General features: G+C 44.7%; 1 protein-coding gene across 4 annotated transcripts in view; it reads left to right on the forward strand.

Annotated features, from left to right (window-relative positions):
* Positions 1-23,870, forward strand: part of LOC137358522 (arf-GAP with GTPase, ANK repeat and PH domain-containing protein 1-like) — a 160,607-nt gene that overhangs the window by 74,940 nt on the left and 61,797 nt on the right. For 3 of the 4 annotated variants that reach the window (XM_068024433.1, XM_068024432.1, XM_068024434.1), the window contains exons 2-3: positions 9,583-9,641; positions 16,019-16,106. The exons of the other annotated variant lie outside the window; for it this stretch is intronic. In XM_068024433.1, the coding sequence (XP_067880534.1) occupies positions 9,583-9,641; positions 16,019-16,106 (147 nt within the window). The remainder of the gene's footprint in view (positions 1-9,582; positions 9,642-16,018; positions 16,107-23,870) is intronic. 4 annotated transcript variants of the gene reach the window in all.

Below are 23,870 nucleotides of genomic sequence, written 5' to 3' on the forward strand. Positions count from 1 at the left end.
GCCTGGAAAGAACTTTTCTAGGAAAATCCCAGCGACGGCCGTCTATACGCATTTGGGACGCCAAACCAAAACAAAGGATATCTTTTCAGATCTTCTCTTACAACTTCAAGAATTAGCAAGTATTTAACCCAAATGTTTTTTGTCCTTTTTTTTTGTTTCTGTGCTTACCTAAAGTAACAGAGCTCTAAACAAAAATCCCTTTTATTTTTCCAGGTAACTGGTGTACGTGTATATGTGTGTGTGTGTGAGGGGCTAAGGTAAAAAAGGGAACTTTAATAGTTCCATCTGTGTGTTTGTTTTACTTCATTACTGGTTAAGACTTGTTTTATAATAAACTGATAATTTTGTTTATTAAAGAAACCTGGTTGGTGTGTTTTATTCTGGGATAAAAATAGAGTCTATGATTGACTGTATTGGTAAGTGGGAATATTTAAATATATGCTGTGACCTGTGGAGAAGTGGAATTAGAAAAGACAGTGCACTCCTCCCACCTTGGTCATAACAGATCCATTAACTCAGCACAGAGTGGAGATTGAACTTGGACCTTCCTGGTCTGTGTTAGAGCATGGCTACCCAATGGGACCTGACGACGTGTCGGGGTCGGTTCGCTCTTCCGGGTCCGGGATTCGGGGTCGGGTCAGACACACTCTATCACCACCTCCGATACATGGCTCCAATGTTAATGTGCTTTTTGGACTTGAAAGGTTGTTTAGTTAGAATTTTTTAAAAACTTGTGCAGATAAGCAATAAAGTGAAAAAAGGAAACTAGGTTAACGATGGTCGGGTCGGACGCGGGAAAAAATGAAAGGACTAGGGCCGGGCTCAGGTCGGATGTGATTCTGTTGGGCTCGAGTCGGGTTTAATTTGCAGAGCCGAGCCGGTCTTTAGTCTGTGTGACTCAGCTACTCAGTGCTTGAATTCATTCAGGGCGGTGCTTTATTTCTGCATGCATACCTAAAAGAAATCTGAGAAAAGAATGTGTAGGAAAGGGTTTTCAGCTGTGACAATTTTGGACCTCGAATGTTTACAATGCCTTCATTAAATAGGTTAGCGGGGGTGCCTTTTGAAATAAACACTTGTGCTGGGAGCAATAATGTACATCACCCTTAAGAACCCCCTCTGTAATTTTAACTTTTTTTTTGTATCCATATCAGCCATTGGGGAAGATGCAGAAAATAGTCACAGATTGTCACCTGAAGAAATGATTGAGGATGCAGTTTCTTTCCTCCTTTTTATTCTGTAGAGTCTGGCCTGCCTTGTAATATCTGATAGCCATCATTCTAACTGAAACAAGGTGGCACAGTACACTCGCCTGAGATGTGGTTCTGTCTTCTCCCTGCCCTCCAGCAACAAAATGCTGCCAGAGCGTAGCGTAAATGGCCACTGACACTTGTGCTGGAGCCAGCTGAACACTCCTGCTACATCAAGGAGCAGTTCCTGCCAGGGTGGACCAGCCATATAAAGTTCCCTTGTGAATGATTACAAGGTATCCGCTATGCCTAAGGTCGTAGAATTTTTGCCTCTCAGTCAGAACTTTGTTGGTTCAAGTCCCAGACAAGAGACTTGAGCACAAAATCTCGGCTGCTACTTCAGTGCAGTACTGAGGGAGTGTTGCACTGTTGGAGATGCTGTCTTTGAGATGAGATGTTGAACCAAGGCTGCCTGTCCTCTCAGCTGAATGTAAAAGATCCCACGGCACAGAGAGGGCAATTTTAAACAATAAAAATGGCTCCTAGAATGATCCAGACTCCTCTGGATCTGTTCTTCACTGATGTTCCAATGGCTTGTAGGTATTACTCTACACATCTTGTTATGTAGATGCCTTTATTTAATTTATACATATGGTGTGTGAATGCAGGAGACCTGAGTCAGCAGCTGAAGAACCATATAAAAATGAGCCCTGCTGACAAGTGCTCAGATCTGGATGTCTAGTAATGGCATGGCGTGGTGACGATGCCACCAAAGATCAAATAGCCTGGTGAGACTTGGTGTCTGGATTCACACCTGGCACTTGGTTGAGGTAGAGGGTGGCAGAGAGTGCCCATGTAATCAGTCTACATGAGTCTTCACATTCAGAAAAGAGAAGGGTGTGGGTGACACTGGCAAGGCTGGCATTATTGCCCCTCCCTAGTTTCCCTGAGAAGGTGAGATGGGCCTTCTCCTTGAACTGCTGCAGTCGTGTGGTGAAGGTGCTCTCCCGTTGTGTTCAGTGGGGAGTTCCAGGATTTTGACCCAATGACAATGAAGGAACAGCAATGTATATCCAAGCCAAAATGAGGTATGACTTGGAGGGAAACTTGGAAGTGATGCTGTTCCTGCCACGTTGATCCTCATCACGGGGCATGAGCTGTTGGAATCTGTGGCGGGGGCTGGGTTGAAACAAATGCAAAAAAGGATTGTAGTTTATAAATTGAATAAATCCCACGGACTTCCTCAGTAGCGTCCGAGGCACTGCTGCTTTCTGTATGCAGTTCGATGTTTCTCCTTTTGATACGATAACTAGACTTGTCTGAAATAAAAAAAAGAAATGCTGGAAATACCCAGCAGGTCTGGCAGCATCTGTGGAGAGAGCAACAGAGTTAACGTTTCGGGTCAGTGACCCTTCTTCAGAACTGGCATATATTAGAAATGTCAAAGGTTATAAGCAAGTAAAGCGGGGGTGGGGCAAGAGATAACAAAGGGCAAGGTGTTGATAGGAAAGAAGGTCACAGAGAGTAACTGACCAGAAGGTCATGGAGCAAAGGCAAACAATATGTTAATGGTGTGTTGAAAGACAAAGCATTAGTACAGATAGGGTGTTAACGGACTGAAGATTGAACAGCAGCAAGTACAAACATGAAAAAAAACAGTGGGTAAGCAAACTGAACAAACTAAGATGTAATAAAATAAACATTTAAAAAAATGTAAACAATTGTAAAAAAAAAATAAAAAAATAACTAAAAATGAACGTAAAATGGGGGGCCTGTCAAGCTCTGAAATTATTGAACTCGATGTTCATTCCGGCAGGCTGTAGTGTGCCTAATCGGTAAATGAGATGCTGTTCCTCAAGCTTGCGTTGATGTTCACTGGAACACTGCAGCAAGCCCAGGATAGAGATTGGCCCCCTCCCTCAACTGTTTCTTTTTTTCCGGTACGTTGATGACTGTATCGGTGCCGTTTCCTGCTCCCGCCCCGAACTGGAAAACTTTATCAACTTTGCTTCTAATTTCCACCCTTCTCTCTCCTTTACATGGTCCATCTCTGATACTTCCCTTCCCTTCCTCGACTTCTCTGTCTCCATCTCTGGGGATAGGCTGTCTACTAATATCCATTATAAGCCCACCGACTCCCACAGCTACCTCGACTACACCTCTTCACACCCTACCTCCTGTAAGGACTCCATTCCATTCTCCCAGTTTCTCTGTCTCCGACACATCTGCTGTGATGATGCTACCTTCCATGATAGCGCTTCTGATATGACATCCTTTTTCCTCAACCGAGGATTCTCCCCCCCCCCCCCGCCCCCCCACTGTGATTGATAGGGCCCTCAACCGTGTCCGGCCCATTTCCCGCACCTCTACCCTCACCCCTCCCCCCCCCCCCCTTTCTCCTCCCTCCCAGAACCATGACAGGATTTCCCTTGTCCTCACTTTCCACCCCATCAGCCTCCATATCCAAAGGATCATCCTCCGCCACCTCCAGCGTGATGCCACTACCAAACGCATCTTCTCCTCCCTTCCCCTGTCAGCATTCCGAAGGGATCATTCCCTCCGTGACACCCTGGTCCACTCCTCCATTACCCCCACCACCTCGTCCCCTTCCCATGGCACCTTCCCCTGCAATCGCAGGAGGTGTAATACCTGCCCATTTACCTCCTCTCTCCTCACTATCCCAGGCCCCAGGTGAAGCAGCGATTTACTTGTACTTCTTTCAATGTAGTATACTGTATTCGCTGCTCACAATGTGGTCTCCTCATCTAAGTTTGTTCAGTTTGCTTACCCACTTTTTTTTCATGTTTGTACTTGCGGCTGCTCAATTTTCAATCCTTTAACACCCTATCTGTACTAATGCTTTGTCTTTCAACACGCAATTAACATATTGTTTGCCTTCGCTCCACGATCTTCTGGTCAGCTATTTTGTGACCTTGTCCTATCTACACCTTCTCCTTTGTTATCTCTTGCCCCACTCCCGCTTTACTTGTTTATAACCTTTTACATTTCTAATATTTGCCAGTTCTGAAGAAGGGTCACTGACCTGAAACGTTAACTCTGCTTCTCTCTCCACAGATGCTGCCAGACCTGCTGAGTATTTCCAGCATTTCTTGTTTTTATATTAAAAAGTGAAGCATCTCTGCTGGGAAATTAATATCAGGCACGGCGCACACTGAATGCATTATTCTTTGGATTCTGAAGTATTGTCCATTTTGAGGAATCTATGACCGACCACTGTCCACATCAAGCACTCCCAAGTCATATATAGCATAGGTTAGATACAGAGCACAGCTCCCCATAGCCTGCCCCAACTTCAGAAGGGTGTCCCCTACTGCACCCATTTCCGGGAGTGTTTGTTTTGTGTCCCGCAGATGATTTCTAAGCCTTCGTGATTCTTTCTTCCCATCTGTCTAGGCTAGTCTGGGACATCGGGTACCAGTTAAAAGAATAGGATTCAACTGCCCTGCTGCACCCCATTCTCTAAAGATTACAAAATATAATCACTGAGATCACTCACACATTCCCGAGTTGTACTGGATGTTTTCAGATGTTGGTTGATTTATGTGCCACTGGGGGGGGTGAAAATCCTTGTTTCTGTTCATAATGCACTTGCTAGCCACTTAGTGAAAACACAAGCACCTGAATCCCATTGTCTGATACCTGTGTGACAGGATGTATTGCTCTGATCAGTGGAGCACTTCCAGTTAGAAAGCATAAATCTGTTTTACTACTGACTAAATTTCGCAATCATGCTCTTGGGTTTGGGGCTGAGGGATGGGAGAACCCTCGATTCCAGTTCTGTCACAGGAAATACTCTTCAGATTGCCATCCTACTTGATGTAATGAATTACAAGTGAGGTTTACATTGGGCAAACACTGAGAATCTGCTGGAATAAAGTTCCACAGGTGCAGGCCTCCCCATTCTTTGTGTTGGCTAAGGCCCAATGGGTAGTGCATTCTCATTTCAGTCAGAAGCTTGTGCGTTTAATTCCCACTCCAGGGATTTGAGCACATAATCCAGGCTGACACTCCAGTGCAGTACTGAGGGAGTGCTGCACTGCCGGAGGTCCTGTCTTTCAGATGAGGTGTTAAATGGAGACACCATCTGTCCCCTCAGGTGGACGTAAAAGATTCCATGACACTACCTTAATTAATAGGGACATTCTCCCCAGTGTCCTGGCCAATATCTACCCCTCAACCAACGGCACTAAAACAGATTATCTGATCATTTATCTCATTGATGTATATGGGAGCTTGCTGTGTGCAAATTGGTTGCCACATTTCCTACATTACAACAGTGTCTACACTTCCTGAGCCTGATGCTGTGCTTACCTAACATAAACACACAAATGCACTTTCTGGCAGAAGTCACTGGCTAGGGATCAAGAGGAGGGAACAGGGCAGTGAACATATTTTTTTAATATTTGTGACAATTGAAATATTGCTCTTTATATAAAAAAGTCTAGGACTGCATTGAAGTGAAAAGGTGACGATAGTAAACCTTCTCAAAGCCTGTTCCAAAGTATCCAGTCAAGCATTGAAGGCTGAGCCTTACTGGCCACTTCTTGGCAACAACAGGGCAGCTGCTCTAATGTTACCTTTAGATTCTAATCATTCTAAGTGCCTGTTTCCTCTAGAAACAGAAGGGGAGAGAAAAAACTAAGCTAAAAGGCCTGCCAGCAACTTAATACCCGCTCAGCATGTCAGCATGCAACATTGCCCTCTGCACAGATTGACACTAGATGTTTACTGTCCTTTTTGGTTTGAAATAATGAATGTGAAGGAGAGAGTAATTCACTCTAATGGGCACGAGAGAGCAGCTGCATCAGAGTGGGTCAAGCAGAGCAAAGCTTTTACAACTTATAACAATAGATAAACCAACAGAGAACAGCAATAATACATAATCATATTTTAAAAGTTCTTCTAGAACAAGCACACAATGATTGAGGTCAACCTATGCTTGAAGCTATCATTCTAACACCAGTCACTGCCTGTGTTGTTCTCCTTGTATGTGAACAGACACATAAGAACATAAGAAATAGGAGTAGGCCATTCAGCCCCTCAAGCCTGCCCCGCCATTCAATAAGATAATGGCTGATCTCCCCCAGTCCTCAACTCCTCTTTCGGGCCTGCTCTGCATAACCTTTGTCTCCCCAAGATTTCAAAATCTGTCTACCTCCTCCTTAAATACATTTAGTGACCTAGTCTCCACAACTCTCTGAGGTAGAGAATTCAAGAGATTCACCACCCTCAGAGAAGAAATTCCTTTGCATTTCAGTTTTAAATGTGTAGCCCCCTTATTCTGTATTTATGTCCCCTAGTGCGAGATTCCCTCACTAGTGGAAACACTTTCTCAACATCTACCCTGTCAAGCCCCTTTAAAATCTTATACGTTTCTATAAGATCACCTCTCATTCTTCTAAACTCCAATGAATAAAGGCCTAACTTGTTTTGCCGTTCTTGATAAAACAGCCCCTTCATCCCAGGAATCAGCCTACTGAACCTTTTCTGAACTGCCTCCAATGCTAGTATATCCTTCTTTAAATATGGGGACCAAAACTGTACTCAGTACTCCAGGTGTGGCCTCACCAACACCCTGTACAGCTGTAACAGGACTTCCCTATTTTTAAAACTCTAACCCCCTGGCAATAAAGGCCAAAATTCCATTTGCCTTCCTAATTACTTGCTGCACCTGCATGCTAACCTTTTGTGTTTCATGTACAAGAACACCCAGATCCCTCTGTACTGCAGTATTTTGTAGTCTTTCTCCATCTAAATAATAATCTGCCTTTTTATTCTTCCTACCAAAGTGGATGATCTCACACTTTCCCACATTGAACACCATCTGCCAAGTTTTTGCCCACTCACCTAACTGATCTATGTCCCTTTGCAGATTCTTTGTGTCCTCATCACTGCATGCCTTCCCACCTATTTTTGCATCGTCAGCAAATTTGGATACACCACACTCTGTCCCTTCCTCCAAGTCATTAATATAGATAGTAAATAGTTGAGGCCCTAGGACCGATCCTTGTGGCACCCCACTAGTTACGGCTTTCCAACCTGAAAAAGACCCATTAATCCCGACTCTCTGCCTTCTGTGTGTTAGCCAATCCTCAATCCATGCCAACACATTACCCCCAGTACCCTGAGCTCTTACTTTGTGCAATAACCTTTTATGTGGCACCTTATCAAATGCCTTCTGAAAATCCAAATACACAACATCTACTGGTTCACCTTTATCCACTCTGCTTGTTATATCCTCAAAGAACACTAACAAATTTGTCAAACATGATTTCCCTTTCATAAAACCATGTTGACTCAATTTGCATTATGTTTTTCAAAATGTCCTGCTATTTCTTCCTTAATAATGGACTCGAGTATTTTCCCAATGACTGATAAGCTAACTGGTCTATAGTTTCCTACTTTCTGTCTCCCTCTCTTGAATAGGGGCGTCACATTAGCGGATTTCCAATCCGCTGGTACCCTGCTGGAATCCAGTTTTGGTTTATTATGACCAATGCCTCCACTATCTCTGCAGCCACTTCTTTTAAAACCCTTGGATGCAGGCCATCAGGTCCTGGCCACTTGTCTGCCTTTAGTCCCATCAGTTTGTTCGGCACCTTTTCCCTCGTGATAGAGATTGTTACAAGTTCCTCCCTCCCATTTACACCTTGCTCATCTATTATTGTTGGGATGTTTATAGTGTCCGCCACCGTGAAGACTGATGCAAAATATTGGTTTAAATTATCTGCCATTTCCCTGTTCCCTGTTTTAATTCCCCAGTCCCATCCTCTAAGGGTCCCACACTTACTTTAGCTACTCTCTTCCTTTTTATATACCCATAGAAGCTCTTACTGTTTGTTTTTATATTTCTTGCCAATTTACTCTCATAATCAAGAATGAGACTGTGGGGGAAATTTCCTCTGCCCTTTACATATAAAGAAATCATAAATGCGAGTATGTAGGATGATTTTGCTACTTGCAAAGAGAAAACCTTTTGCTTGTTGTGTGGCCTGGATACTGGTGCTGTCAAAATATTTATTTGCTTCACATGTTTGGGTCCTGACAATAGCGTTTTGGTACCCAGTACATGCTGAGTTTCTGTTGTAGGGGACATTTATATCTGACCTGGACTTTGAACTTGCTGATATTGCACAATTCCCCTTCTAAATGGCATCTTCATCTCTGTTTCCATCTATATGTAACAGAGTGGAGACTTCTACACTGAAGCTTGAAATCCAGATTTTGATGCAGTTTATTATCTGAGTGATAGTTAGAGGAAGCCACTCCAGCTCAACAGAGATGACCACTCTCTCATGTATTATTAGGATGTGACTCATGTCAGACTCCATAAGTGTACTAATAACACGTCGGAGTAGCAGTGGTGGTTACCCATGCTCCTTTGTGTTAGTGAAATTGCCCTATGCTCAACAGGTCAGTATATCTCTTGACTTGTCAGGGTCAATGGGGAACATGTGACCAAAATGTGTAGTTTGTGATTTTTACATGCTGTGTAATGCTCAAATTCATTGTGAAGTTAATCTGCAGAATACAGCTGCCATGTTTTTTATAGGACCTTGTTGCAAAGTAACTAGAGGGAGAAAGAAAGAAAACTGAGAAGGATTTGAGGGTAAACTCACCAATCCCATACTCTGAGCATTGTGTAATTCTCCAGAACATGGGACTAATCCCTTTAAATGCAGTTCCCTACAAGAGCAGGCACCCTGGCTGATTTTAATTTATTCTCCCCCACTCCCTAAACAGGGGGCACTGAGGCAAATTTTAGCATCACTCCCCCAGTCCCAATTGATGCCAGCAAAGACCACAGATCAAATTTCAGCTCTTCATGTTCTGCACAGCTCAGCTGCTCACTAGAGAATAAACCGGATGGGTGATCTGGCCTGATTTTATTCTCCCCTCCAAAAACCTGAGGTGCTATGGTCAGCAGTATTGCTCAGAGGGTGCTGTATTTACAACACAAACAGGCCATTCAGCCCAACAGGTCCATGCCAGTGTTTATGCTCTAGATGACCTTCCTCCCTTCTAACCCCATCACCATATCCTTCAGTTCCTTTCTCCCTCGTGTGTTCATCCAGCTTCCTCTCAGTAGAACAATCACCTGATCTGGATGGGATGCATCCTAGGTTACTGAGGGAAAGGTTGAAATTATGGAGGCTCTGGCCAGACAGCATCCTCTCTCTCTCTCTCTCTCTGTCTCTCTCTCGCTCTCTGTCTCTGTCTGTCTGTCTGTCTCATGTTAATCCTATGGTCTTTAACCTCAGGGAAATAGCCTGTGTGGGCAGCTCTTGGGTGTACTTTTTATGCTGCATGTTACGTTGAATATTTCTCTCTTTTTTCGCTGCTGACCTACTCCTTTGTTTTCTTTTCTTAGAGGCCTTTGTGAACAGTCAGGAGTGGACATTAAGTCGCTCAGTCCCGGAGTTCCGGTTGGTAAGTTTGCATCATTTGTTACTTCTCAGCCACAAGCCCGGCAGCTGCCATTTTGGCTATTGCTGTTTGTGAAATATATCTGCTGTGAAACACAGTGTGAGATAAATATGATCCCTGTAGCCCTGTAAGTTTATTTCCTTCAAGTGGCCATCTGATTTCCTTTTGAAGTTTAGTTTAGTTTAGAGATACAGCACTGAAACAGGCCCTTCGGCCCACCGAGTCTGTGCCGACCATCGACCACCCATTTATACTAATCCTACACTAATTCCATATTCCTACCACATCCCCACCTGTCCCTATATTTTCCCTACCACCTACCTATACTAGGGGCAATTTATAATGGCCAATTAACCTATCAACCTGCAAGTCTTTGTTTCTGCTTCCACCACTCTTGTGGGCAGAGAGTTCCAGATCATTACCACCCGCAGCGTAAAAAAGTTCTTCCTCACATTCCCCCTGCATCTCTTGCCCAAAACCTTTAATCTGTGTCCCCTAGTCCTTGTACGATTAGTTAATGGGAACAGTTTTTCCTTGTCTAACTTATCTAAGCCTGTCATAATCTTGCACACTTCTATTAAATCTCCCCTCATCTCCTTTGTTCCAAGGAGAACAACCCCAGCTTTTCCAACCTAACCTTGTAACTAAAATCCCTCATCCCTGGAACCATTCTGGTAAATCTCCTCTCCACCCTGTCAAGGACCCTCACATCCTTCCTGAAGTGTGGTGACCAGAACGAGACGCAATACTCCAGTTGGGGTCTAATCAGAATTTTATAGAGGTTCAGCATAACTTTCTTTTGTATCAATGCCCCTATTTATAAACCCCGAGATCCCATATGCTTTACTAAACACTCTCTCAATAGGTCCTGTCACCTTCAAAGATCACATGCACATGTGCACCCCTAGGTCCCTCTGTTCCTGCACACTCTTTAGAACTGTGCCATTAAGTATATATTACCTCTCCCAATTCCTTCTGCCAAAATGCATCACCTCACACTTGTCTGGATGCCACCTCTTTGCCCATTCTGCTAGCCTATGTCCGGTTGCAGGCAGTTCATATCATCCTTGCTGTTTGCCACACCTCCAAGTTTGGTGTTGTCAGTAAATTTTGCGATTCTGCTCTGTATTCCAAGATCCAAGTTATTTGTATATATCAAAAAAAGCAGTTCATGCATCATCTATATAATGTCAGAGCAATGCTCTGGTCATTTACACAGTCATCCAAGTGGCAGGAACACATGGCTTGAGCGTAGTCCCAGGACATCTCTTGCTTTCCCCCCCAGCACAATGAGCAAGATTTTGTAGTTGTGATTGATTTTTCTCATCTGGTCTTGCTCTTTCTCCTTCTTCATTTTTTTCCAAAAATATACTTTATTCATAAAAATCTTTTTTAAAAATACATTACAAAACAGTTCAAAACAGCACCAAGTTGACATTCCAAAAAGTGCAAAGGAAATCAGTTTTCTTCGATACAGGAGTGAGTTACCTCACAACCCTTCCATTCCATTTTGCAGCAAACCCATATTTGGTGCATACAGCCCGAGGGGTTTTCCGTGAGTCCAGCCCCTCAGTTCACTATGGCGGGAGGACCTTACACAGTGGTCTTTCCCCATTGAGCCTTTGCTGCGGCTGCCCCAAGCTTTAGTGCGTCCCTCAGCACGTAGTCCTGGACCTTGGAATGTGCCAATCTGCAACATTTGGTGGTGGACAGCTCTTTGCGCTGGAAGACCAGCAAGTTTCAGGCAGACCAAAGAGCGTCTTTCACTGAATTGATGGTCCTCCAGCAGCAGTTGATGTTTGTCTCGGTGTGCATCCCTGGGAACAGCCCGTAGAGCACAGACTCCTGTATTACAGAGCTGCTTGGGATGAACCTCGACAAAAACCACTGTATCTCTTTCCACACCTGCTTTGCAAAGACACATTCAGGGAGGAGGTGGGCAACCGTCTCTTCCCCACCACAGCCACCTCGAGGGCAGTGTGCGGGGGCGGTGAGATTCTGGGCGTGCAGGAAGGATCTGACGGGGAGGGCTCTTCTCACCACCAGCCAAGCTACATCTAGGTGCTTGTTTGAAAATTCTGGTGATGAGGCATTCTGCCAAATGACTTTGGCGGTCTGCTCGGGGAACCATCCGACAGGATCCACCGTCTCCTTTTCCCGTAGGGCCTTGAGGACATTCCGTGCAGACGACTGCCTGATGGACCGGTGGTCAAAGGTGTTTTTCCGCAGAAACTGCTCCACGAAGGATAGGTGGTACGGCACGGCCCAACTGCATGGAGCGTTCCGCGGCAATGTGACCAGGCCCATCCTTCGTAACACCGGGGACAGATAGAACCTCAGCACGTAGTGACACTTGGAGTTTGCGTATTGGAGGTCTACACACAGCTTGATGCAGCCGCACACGAAGGTGGTCATCAGGATGAGGGCCACGTTGGGTACGTTTTTCCCGCCCTTATCCAGAGGTTTGAACATTGTGTCCCTCCGGACCCGGTCCATTTGGATCCCCAGATGAAGCGGAAAATGGCTCGGGTGACCGCCACAGCGCAGGAGTGGGGTATGGGCCAGACCTGCGCCACGTACAGCAACAACGTGAGCGCCTCGCATCTGATGACCAGGCTCTTACCCACAATGGAGAGAGATCGCTGCTCCCACATGCTCAACTTGTGTTGTACCTTGGCTACTCGCTCCTCCCAGGTTTTGGTGCACGCCCCGGCCCTTCCGAACCATATCCCCAGCACCTTCAGGTAGGCTGACCTGACGGTGAAGGGGACAAAGGATTGGTCAGCCCAGTTCCCAAAGAACATGGCCTCGCTCTTGCCGTGGTTAACTTTGGCTCCCGAGGCCAGTTCGAACTGGTCGCAGATGCTCATCAGTCTGCGAACGGACAGCGGATCCGAGCAGAAGACGGCGACGTCATCCATGTACAGGGAGGTTTTAACCTGAGTGCCTCCACTGCCTGGGATTGTCATCCCTCTTACGCTTGCATCCTTCCTAATAGACTCAGCAAAGGGTTCAATACAGCAAACAAACAAGACCGGGGAGAGAGGACAGCCCTGTTTGACTCCAGATTTGATCGGGAAACGTTCCGATTCCCACCCATTGATTGAGACTGCGCTACTGATGTTTGTGTAGAGCAGTTTGATCCAATTGCAGATTCCCTCCCCAAACCCCATTTTGGAAAGCACATCCATCATGTAGGTGTGTGATATCCTGTCAAAAGCCTTCTCCTGATCCAGGCTGATAAGGCAGGTGTCCACCCTCCTGTCCCGTACATTTACTGCAATCAATATGGCAATGTGGCAATAAGTCAGGATTTATCTGTCATGTGCAGATGAAAAGGGATGTACATTCTAGTAAATCTGTCCACAAGTCTTACAAAGAGAAAGCTGTCTCTTTCGCACCCTGCTTCTCTGCTGAGCTCAATTCTCTGTCGTATTTGGACACACTAGGAACTGAGAGAGATTGCTTATGGGCTTCTTTTGGGTCTGATACTGATCCCTGTTCCTGTTGCTGGCCAATCAGGAGACACTGCATGCTCCTGTTTTCTCCCCACATTCTAAGGCGTGACATCCACCTCAGAAGGTTGAAAGGCTGCCAGGATTTGAGCCCGACACCTTTTGACTTGGAGTCCCGGGCTGAACTGACTGAGTTAGTCAATCTCAAACTAGGGTCTTTGTCGAGATATGCAACTGTATAGTATTAGCAGTTATGGCATTAATTCTGAACTTGTTCTCACATTGAACAACTTCTCCTTCAACTCCACTCACTTCCTTCAAGTAAAAGGTGTTGCTATGGGTACCTGCATGGGTCCTAGTTATGCCTGTCTCGTTGTGGGATATGTCGAACATTCTTTGTTCCAGTCCTACTCGGAGGCCCCCTCCCCCAACTCTTTTTCATTGATGACTGTATCGGTGCCGTTTCCTGCTCCCGCCCGGAACTAGAAAACTTTATCAACTTTGCTTCTAATTTCCACCCTTCTCTCTCCTTTACATGGTCCATCTCCGATACTTCCCTTCCCGTCCTCGACATCTCTATCTCCATCTCTGGGGATAGGCTGTCTACTAATATTCATTATAAGCCCACCGACTCCCACAGCTACCTTGACTATACTTCTTCACACCCTGCCTCCTGTAAGGACTCCATTCCATTCTCCCAGTTTCTCCATCTCCGCCGCATCTGCTCTGATGATGCAACCTTCCATGACAGCACTTCTGATATGTTTTCCTTTTTCCTCAACCGAGGATCCCCCCCCCACTGTGGTTGACAGGGCCCTCGATCCTGTCCGGCCCATTTCCCGCACTTCTACCCTCACCCCTTCCCCTCCCTCCCAGAACCGTGACAGGGTTCCCCTTGTCCTCACTTTCCATCCCGCCAGCCTCCACATCCAAAGGATCATTCTCCGCCATTTCCACCACCTCCAGCGTGATGCCACTACCAAACGCATCTTCCCCTCCCCTGTCAGCATTCCGAAGGGATGGCTCCCTCCGCGACACCCTGGTCCAGTCCTCCATTACCTCCACCACTTCGTCCCCATCCCATGCAATCGCAGGAAGGTGTAATACCTGCCCATTTACCTCCTCTCTCCTCACTATCCAAGGCCCCAAACACTCCTTTCAGGTGAAGCAGCGATTTACTTGTACTTTCAATGTGGTCTCCTCATTGGGGGGGGGGCTTTTTATTTTTAGTTATTTTTTTTTACATTTGATTTTAGTTTGTTTCATTTTTTTTAACCATGTGCTTACCCCCTTTTTTTTCATGTTTGTGCTTTGGGCCAGGGCTGTTCATTTTTCTGTCAATGAACACCCTCTCTGCACTAACGCTTTGTCTTTCAGCACACCATTAACATATTGTTTGCCTTTGCTCCATGACCTTCTGGTCAGTTACTCTCTGTGACCTTCTTTCCTATCAACACCTTGCCCTTTGTTATCTCTTGCCCCACGCTCCCCCCCACACTTTACTTAAAACCTATTACATTTCTAACATTTGCCAGTTCTAATGAAGGGTCACTGACCTGAAACGTTAACTCTGCTTCGCTCTCGACAGATGCTGCCAGACCTGCTGAGTATTTCCAGCGTTTCTTGTTTTTATTTCAGATTTGTATTTTGCTTTTGTTTTATTATGGCATTAATGCTGTTTTGTGGAGGCACCACCAAAAGGAGCATCCACCTTGTTTTCAGGTGGCCTAGTAATGTATCCCGTGGAGTGGTCACACTGGATGAGCTTTGCTTTGTTCTCAGGCCACTCGATGGTGCATGATGGTGATGTATACAATTTAGAGGGAGAAAACTGATATCTCTGATTTGTCTCACCTGAACTGTGACCCCTCTGGGTGGCCTGATACAGTTATATGGTCCACATGGAGTCATAGAGAGATACAGCACTGAAACAGGCCCTTCGGCCCACCGAGTCTGTGCCGACCAACAACCACCCATTTATACTAATCCTTCATTAACCCCATATTCCCTACCACATCCCCACCATTCTCCTACCACCTACCTACACTAGGGACAATTTCCAATGGCCAATTTATCTATCAACCTGCAAGTCTTTTGGCTGTGGGAGGAAACCGGAGCACCCGATGAAAACCCACGCGGTCACAGGGAGAACTTGCAAACTCCGCACAGGCAGTACCCAAAACTGAACCTGGGTCGCTGGAGCTGTGAGGCTGCTGTGCTAACCACTGCGCCACTGTGCCGCCCGATCACGTCTAAGATCCCAACCAAATCCGCCTGGCTGATGGAGATCATAAACAAGGTTAGCAGTAGGGGGAATTGGGTGGAAGAAGCAGTCTTCAATGTGGGGTAGGAAAGGTGAACAAGGAAGATAGAAATGAGATGCCGCTGTTAGATAGAATTACATTGAGTCTACAGCACAGTAACAGGGCATTTAGTCCAAATGGTCCGTGCCGGTGTTTATGCTCCAGATGCGCCTCCTCCCACCCCATCTAGCCCCATCAACATATCCTTCTATTCCTATTTCTCATGTGTTTATCCAGATTCCCCTTAAATACATCTATACTATTCATCTCAACCACTCCCTGTGGTAGCGAGTTCCACATTCTCACCACTCTCTGGGTCAAGAGTTTCTCCTGAATTCCCGAATGGATTTATTAGTGATTGTTTGTCTTATGTTGATGGCTCCCTTGTTCTGATCTCTTCCCCACGATTAGAAACATCTTCTCTACAGATACCTATCAAAACCTTGTGTAAGTTTTAAGACCTCGATTAAGTCACCCCCACCTCAGCCTTCCCTTCTCTCGAGAAAAGAGCCCCAGTCTGTTCAACCTTTTCTGATCGTTCTACATTCTCAGTTCTGGTTGCACTCTTGTGAATCTAGCAATTATGAACTGGAAGCTCTATGTTGTCTTGGTTTCTTTGCAGGGATTGGTTGGCAGTCTGCGCAGTGGGAAGTCCGCACTTGTACATCGATATCTGACTGGCACCTACGTCCGGGATGAGTCTCCGGAAGGTGGGTTCCTAATGGATTCTAGCACTTCATGTGAAGTAACGGTGCAATTCTGGACAGCACTATAAATATAAGCCATAACTGAGCTCTTCTGCATTCAAGTTTGCAGCCATATGTGTTGTGAATGATGTGAAAAAGTAATTGTTGCTTTGATTTTTTCAAAAAAGTTCTGCGTTGTGAAATGTGATCAGGTTGTTCAGTAGCATAGAGGTCAAAATACAAGTTATGTTACTGGTTTCCATCTGCCCTGAGTGTATCGAGTGAGATCAAAGATTAGAAGAAATTCTTTCACCTCAGTAGTTGATCTGTGGAGGACACCCCCAACCATAGTTGTCAATGTGACGCTGATTAACTTCTTCAAAAAGGAGCTGGGTAAACTCTCGTTTGGAACAACTGATTATTGGGCTAGGTATAGGCTGAGATGATATACTCCATGGGATTTGATGGCTCTTTCACTGGAGGTGAGGGGATTAGAATCGCAGAGGAGTTGGAATTACAACATATTGTGGAATTTTGTCCAATATGTTAAGGTTCATTGTGGGATATTAATGGGACTTTTCCTCAGCAAATTGAAGGAGTGGAACAGAGTTCACGAAAGGGTAATTGTTCATAGAGTGTGGAAGGAGTGAACTTGATGGCATTGGCAATTCAGCCCATTGTTGCCACTAAACTGCGTGCATGCGCGGCCATGCAGCAACCTGGAAAGTACCATGCCTTGTTCTGTGTTAAGTACCGCGCATGCATGGTCACGGAAAGAAATGTAAAGGTGCCGTGCATTGAAAAAACTGGCCACATAGAAAATCGAAATTTTACAGGGAACTTTGGCCATTCCATGCTTGCTTGTGTTCTTCTGCCCTATTGGCCAGTTGTGAACCTTCCTTGGCAGGGCTCACAGTAAGATTTATGTGGTATAATACTTCTGTCGTAAACCATGAACAATACCACAAGATCCACTAGTAATGGAGCAAATCTTTCCAGCTCACTTACAAAATAAACCTGTTAGTCTGAACATTTTAGGATTCTGTTTAGGGGAAGTCTCAAATAGGAGGGTTCAAATTACAAAAATGCCTGCATATTGTGTTATTCTCTGTTCTCAATCTGTGGGCAATTAATGTTCCAAACAAGATATTAAATGTTCACACAACAATAAAATTAAATGTTCAAGTGGCTCACAGCTCAGTTGCAAAATCCTGAAGCTTTCATTCCTCCTCCTCCACCATGCCCAGTTAAGCAGACTTTTTCCCATTGCCAATATTTTTATAACTAATAAACAAAAGTGTTCAAAGAAACTGGGAGAAAGATTCCTTTTTAATGCCTGTATGATTTTTTTTTGCCTGAGTTGCTCACAGCAACGTCCAGGAGAATAATCTCTCATTCTGGAAGACACCAGGACAATCCTGGAGGCAACTCTAACTCACAGTTGTCCTGAAATGTGTTTCCATTTCAAATATTAATCGGGACTAAAGATGCCGGTTTAAAATAATACCATGAGGTAATCCTGTTCAGTCACACAGTGGAGGAAGTTCATAGAATTGGGATCCATGCTCTTCCCCAGCCCCCACTGCCATTTTTCCCTTCACCCCTGCCCCGTAGAGAGGAAAGGAATTGGGAAGATTTTCAAAACAGTTGGGCAATGCAGTGGTCCTGAGTTGTGGAGCCAAACAGAACCTGCAGCATCTTCAAACAGGGGCAAGGGGGAACGCCCCAGACTTGTGCGTCTTGGTGGTTGAGGGTTTTCTGGGACCACATTGCTCACCAGAGAATCCAGTTGGACTGGGGGACTGGAGTCATCTTATCATAGAATGATAAGCACAGAAAGTGCCAACCTGTTAACATTGGTCAATAACTAATCAAACTTGGTGGTTAATCAGTTAGTATTCTTCGTGAGGTCATTGCTTGGTTAGTTGGGTTCAAATAGCACCTGCTCATATTTCAATCACAACAATGGATCCTTCCACCAAATACATTTTTATAGACTGCATCATTCCCTGAAGACCTCCAGGTCTTGAAATGTTGAAGTAATTAAAGCTTAATAAATTACTAATGGTCTGTGTGCAATGTTCATGTTAAATCTACAGTGGAGTTTATGAAATGAATGGGCTTTCTAAAAATTCTTGAAGCTCACATTCGCTTTATAGTTGATGCTCCATTTATTGATGGGTTATCACTGACAACATCAAGGCAATCTGGTAAAGCACCCAGTGGCAGTGCTGTGGGAGGTGCCCAGCCCAATGTTGGGCTAAGTATACTGGCTTTTTTTCTATGAAGGTGAAGCCCTTTAAATGCCAGGGAATGATGTCCTGATTATATTTAGTAATTGGTTTTGTATTTTTCTGCTTCTCCTCCACCCCCCTTCCCTTGTAAATAAATCTCCGATACATGTAAAAGGCATCATTCCCCAGGTGAGAGGATAGGCACATGAATTGACCCACTTGTGTTCTGTCAATAGGAGGTACACTAGTGCAGCTCGGGTTCATATTCTCTCTTAATATCCCTTCTCTCCTCATGATTGGGAATTTGTCCTGTGGAATATCATGGGTGCATACCCACATCCTGGCATGTGGTGGCACAGGGTGTGGCACCAGGGCTGCTCACTGCTCTTTAAGTAGTATCCACTTCCATTTATCTTTAACTTTGTGTGTGTTCACTTTGTAATTCACAGTACAAGTTCACACAGTTCACAAATGGTCCATAATGGAGAAATGGAGAAATTCTTGACATCTCTTTGAAACTCCTGCTGCTGGCTAAATTGATTCCTAAAAGTCACTGACAGCTAATGGGCTGATTCCCTGCAGGGATAAAGAACCCTCCAAATCAATTCTTAATATAAGATACCAGGAGCAACTGAAACTTTTTTTGTTTGAAGTATGGATTTCACTTTCACAAAAAAAAAACGTTTTTTATTGCCATTTCCAAGGACACTAATTAACGACAACTGTTTAAGTCAAACTCTGTTTTTTTTGACATGGGATTCTGTTTTGGGAAGTGATTGAGTTGCAGTTTTCACATTAATAGTCACAAAGTGATGACCATGTAATGGGAAAAAGAATTGGATTGGCTGCAGTGACATCAATAGGCACGTGTTTATGATGTAACTGCTCATGGCAACCAGAGCATTTCTCCCCTGTAATGTGGTATCGAGCCATATAGACCAGATGTATCTCTAATTTGAGTCTTGATCTGTCCCAAGTTATCAAATCTCTGATGGGGTAGGTCACAAACAGCAATGAGATACATGACCATATTATTAGCTGTAAAGTGCATTGGGATGTCCTGAGGTTGTGAAAGGCACTGAATAAACACATGTTCTTTCATTTTAATGTGGGAATGAGACCAGGGTATTTAAAACCTCCCGGGCATCGTGCTCTGGGGGATGGGGAGGTGTAGGACAGTCTGCTGGTTGCCTGGAGTTGAAGTTTAGGCTCTTAATGATTCCAATTTGGTTGTCCTATTTTAAATACTGAAAAAATAGCCAGCACAATAGGTTTAGACAGAAGAGAAGCAAATGAATGCTCCTTACTCCACTGTGGGTTAAATTAAATTGCGCCAGGCTTTTACCTCTATAAGCAGTCATCATAATTACAATTGATTCATCAGTGGCAGTAAAAGAAAATTGCTGAAACAGCTCTGCCACAACTAAGGCCCATCTATTTTAAACATAGTTGATTGGAAGTGTAAAATGTAAAAATAGCAAAAAAGTTGATCTGCTTCTGTTTTCAAGGAATTGATGAATGAACTATAGTAGTAGACCATGCTATGCAGAATGAGGTGTGAAGCTTTGCAGTTTCAGGGTGGGGGTTGTGGGGGGGGGGGGGGGGGTGGCGGTTGTGGGGTGAACACAGTTGGCTGAACATTTTGTAACCAAACAAAAAGAAAGAAGGAACTTGCATTTCTAAAGTGCCTTTCAGGACCTCAAGGTATCCAAAACACTTTACAGCCAATTGATCAGTTCATCTGTTTTAGTGATGTTGGTTGAGGGATAGATATTGGCCAGGGCACTGGGGAGAACCTCCGCTTTCCATCTTTGAAATAGGGCCATGGGATCTTTTATGTCCACCTGAGAGGACTGACAGGGCCTCGCTTTAGCATCTCGTCTGAAAGATGGCAGTTTGAACAGTGCAGCACTCCCTCAGTACTGCACTGGAATGTCAGCCTGGATTATGTGCTCAAGTCTCTGGAGTGGGAATTGAACCCATGACTTTCTAACTCCGAGGCGTGACCCACCATTGACAAAAGCAGGAAGCTGTCTTTATTAAGCTCTCACGTAAGGTATTCAAATTTGCAACAACAGAAAATGCAAATTTGTGTCCAGATTGCTCACCATGGACCCTGAGGCCTTTGATTTCAGGAAGGGGAAAATGATCCAGGTTTGCCACTCATGTGAGCTGTCCAATGATTCCTGCTGGAAAATGGGTGTGTGTTAACATTACAGGAGAACAGGATCTGACTTCTCATAGTCTCCAAAAGAAAGAAATGATGAGTCTCCATGATTAAATAACCAGTGAATATTCATTTTCCAGAGTTGTATATGAAGATTGGCTATGGCTGAGGTACTGAAGACTGTCCTATAAGGAGAGACTAGTGAAAAGAGACCTGAGGCCCCCACCCCACTTTTTTTTTAATTATTTCCAAAATATACTTTATTCATAAAAATCTGTAAAAATTACATTCCCAAACAGTTTAAAACAGCATCAAGTCAAAAAATACAAACAGTGCAAGGGTGATCAGTTTCCTTCAATACAATTGAGTTGCCTCACAACCCTTCCATTTCATTGTCATGCCATATACATTTTTACATTTACAGCACACAAAATTTTCCCGATACAGTTGGAGGGGTTTCCCATGGATCCAGCCCCTCAGTTCAGCTTGGGGGGACCTTACACTGTGGTCTTTCCCCATTGAGCCTTTGCTGCGGCTGCCCCAAGCTTTAGTGCGTCCCTCGGCACGTAGTCCTTGACCTTGGAATGTGCCAGTCTGCAACATTCGGTGGTTGACAACTCTTTTCGCTGGAAGACCAGCAAGTTTCGGGCAGACCAAAGGGCATCTTTCACCGAATTGATAGTCCTCCAGCAGCAGTTGATGTTTGTCTCGGTGTGCGTCCCTGGGAACAGCCCGTAGAGCACAGACGCCTGTGTTACAGAGCTGCTTGGGATGAACCTCGACAAAAACCACTGCATCTCTTTCCACACCTGCTTTGCAAAGACACATTCCAGGAGGAGGTGGGCGACCGTCTCTTCCCCACCACAGCCACCGCGGGGCCATTGCGCGGAGGGGGCGAGACTTCGGGCATGCAGGAAGGATCTGACGGGGAGGGCTCTTCTCACCACCAGCCAAGCTACATCTTGGTGCTTGTTTGAAAGTTCTGGTGATGAGGCATTCCGCCCGTATTTATCCAATTCCCTTTTGAAAGTTAGTATTGAATCTGGAATTCTCCCTGCAGCACACAGCATCTCCTGACCACAAATGAAACCTGGGATCTTCCTAGCCTCTGTTGCTCAGTACCACGAGGGTTGCCAACACTGGTTGAACATATTGCTTGAGTTTTCATCACATAACCTCACCTCTAACTGCCTTACCCAGCCTTTTCTTCACATCTTCAGTATTTATATAACTAATAAATGGTAGTGTTTAAAGAGAATGAAAAGAGAAAACAGCATTTCTTTCAATACCCTGATTATTTTTCTCCCGGGTTTGTTCACAACAGCGTCCAGGGGATTAATCTTTAATTTCTGGAGACTCCAAGACTGAGGATTGGCAACCTTGTGTCCCATATTTAATGGGACTTAAAAAATAAAATAGACTTTTGTTTACAGCTAACGGCAGTTTCAGAGCACCCAAAATGAAGGCAAATAGAACTATTATTTAAAGTGATTGCGTAATATAAAGGCCTTATTAAGTATGACCAACAAAGGATATTTTCAAAGGCCTCCTGCTGAGGTTGGAAGTAGAGTTCATAGTTAACGTGCGAGTGAGTGTTTCTTTTTTTTTTAAATTTTCCCTGGAAGGACCAAGTGTAATATTCCCCACTTATAAAGTGAACATTGATTTTTTAGAAAGACTGTTTCACTTCCACAGGATGCGGTTAAACAAGCTCACGCTTGTGCCGTGCTCTTGACAGGATGTGGTCCCATCACAGCAGTCGTCTGTAGCTGAACTGTTTGATACGTACTTAGCTGTTTTAGGGCTGTATTTCTAGTGTGGCCTGCATGGATCCTTTCCATCAAACTGTGACAGTTTTAACATCTTATGTAACTACCGCAAAAGGCTTTTAGTGAGTAACTAAGACACTTGAGACTCTGTGACTGTCAATCTATTGTGCGATGAAAAGGTTAGTTTTTTTTTTGGTGAAAAGATCAGGAGAATCACTTATGATAAGTATTTCATGGGGGATTGAAATTTTTCAAGCGGGGGTAAAAATAATTTTTAGATTCCCACCAGTTAGCTCCTGTACATTATCTCCAGAGTCTTTGGCCCTCCTCCCCATCCACACGCTTCCCCTCGGCGACATCATCCACAGACCAGACATGGAGTCAACTTTTATATGTACGCTGACAACACCCAGCCCTCCCTCTTCTTCACCTGTCTTGACCCCTCCACTGCCTCTGTGTTCTTGGGCTTCTTGCCTAATGTCCAGCCTTGCATGAGCTCCAACTTCCTCCAGTTAAACATTGGGAAGACTGTAGCCAGTGTTTTTCATCCCCACCACAAACTCTGTACCCTTGCCAGCAACTCCATCTCTTTCCCCAGCCACTGTCTCAGACTGAACCAGACTATTTGCAATGTCACTGTCCTATTTGACCCCGAGCTGAGCTTTTGGTCACATATCCTCTCCATCATGAAGTCCACCCACTTCTACCTCCATAACATCACCTGCCTCCAACCCTATCTCAGCCTATCTGCCACTGAAACCCTCGTCAACACCGTTGTCACTTCCAGACTCCGACTATTCCAATTCTCTCCTGGCCGGCCTCCTATCGTCCACCCTCTGTAAATTTCCACTCATCCAAATTCCCCCTATCCTATCCACACCAAGTCCCCCTCACCCATCTTTGTCTTTGTTGATCTACATTGGCTCCTGCTCCCCTAATGCTTCAGATTTAAAATTCTCATTGTGTGTTTAAATCTCAACATGGCTTCATCCTTCCCTATCTCTGTAACCTTCTCCCACCTATCCGTCACCCAAACTTACCATTCCTCTGACTCTGGCCTCTTGTACATCCCTCCCTTTGCTCCACCATTGGTGGCCCCATGCCTTCAGCTGCCTACACCCCACATCTGCAATTCCCTCCCTATTCCCCTCTGCCTCTCCACCTCCCTCTCTTCCTTTAAGACCATCTTTAAAAGCAATTTCTTTGACCAAGCATTTGGTTATCTCCCTTCTAAATATCTCCTTTTTGGCCTAATGGCCATTTCCTTGGATAATGCCTCTGTGAAGCACTTTGGGAAGTTTTTCTTCATTAATGGTGCCATGTAAATGCAAGTTGCTGTTTTAAGAGAGTAGTATTTGTTAATTGGCTCAGATTGTGAGATGTAGAATATTAATGTGACAGTTTCAAAAAGTAAAACTCTGCGGACTTTTTATAAACCTCTACATTTTGATATTGCTGACATTTTCACAGCCATTTAATGGAAACTATTAATATAAAATTGTATTATAAGGGTGAGGACGAGAGCATAGCTCTGGGTAAATGCACCACTTTGTGACATACTGAGCTATACTAAACAGGAAGGACTTTGTGCTGTGTTCACTGGGCCTTTAGTGATGCA

This window comes from Heterodontus francisci, chromosome X, assembly GCF_036365525.1.
Source record: "Heterodontus francisci isolate sHetFra1 chromosome X, sHetFra1.hap1, whole genome shotgun sequence".
NCBI classification, from domain to species: Eukaryota; Metazoa; Chordata; class Chondrichthyes; order Heterodontiformes; family Heterodontidae; genus Heterodontus; species Heterodontus francisci.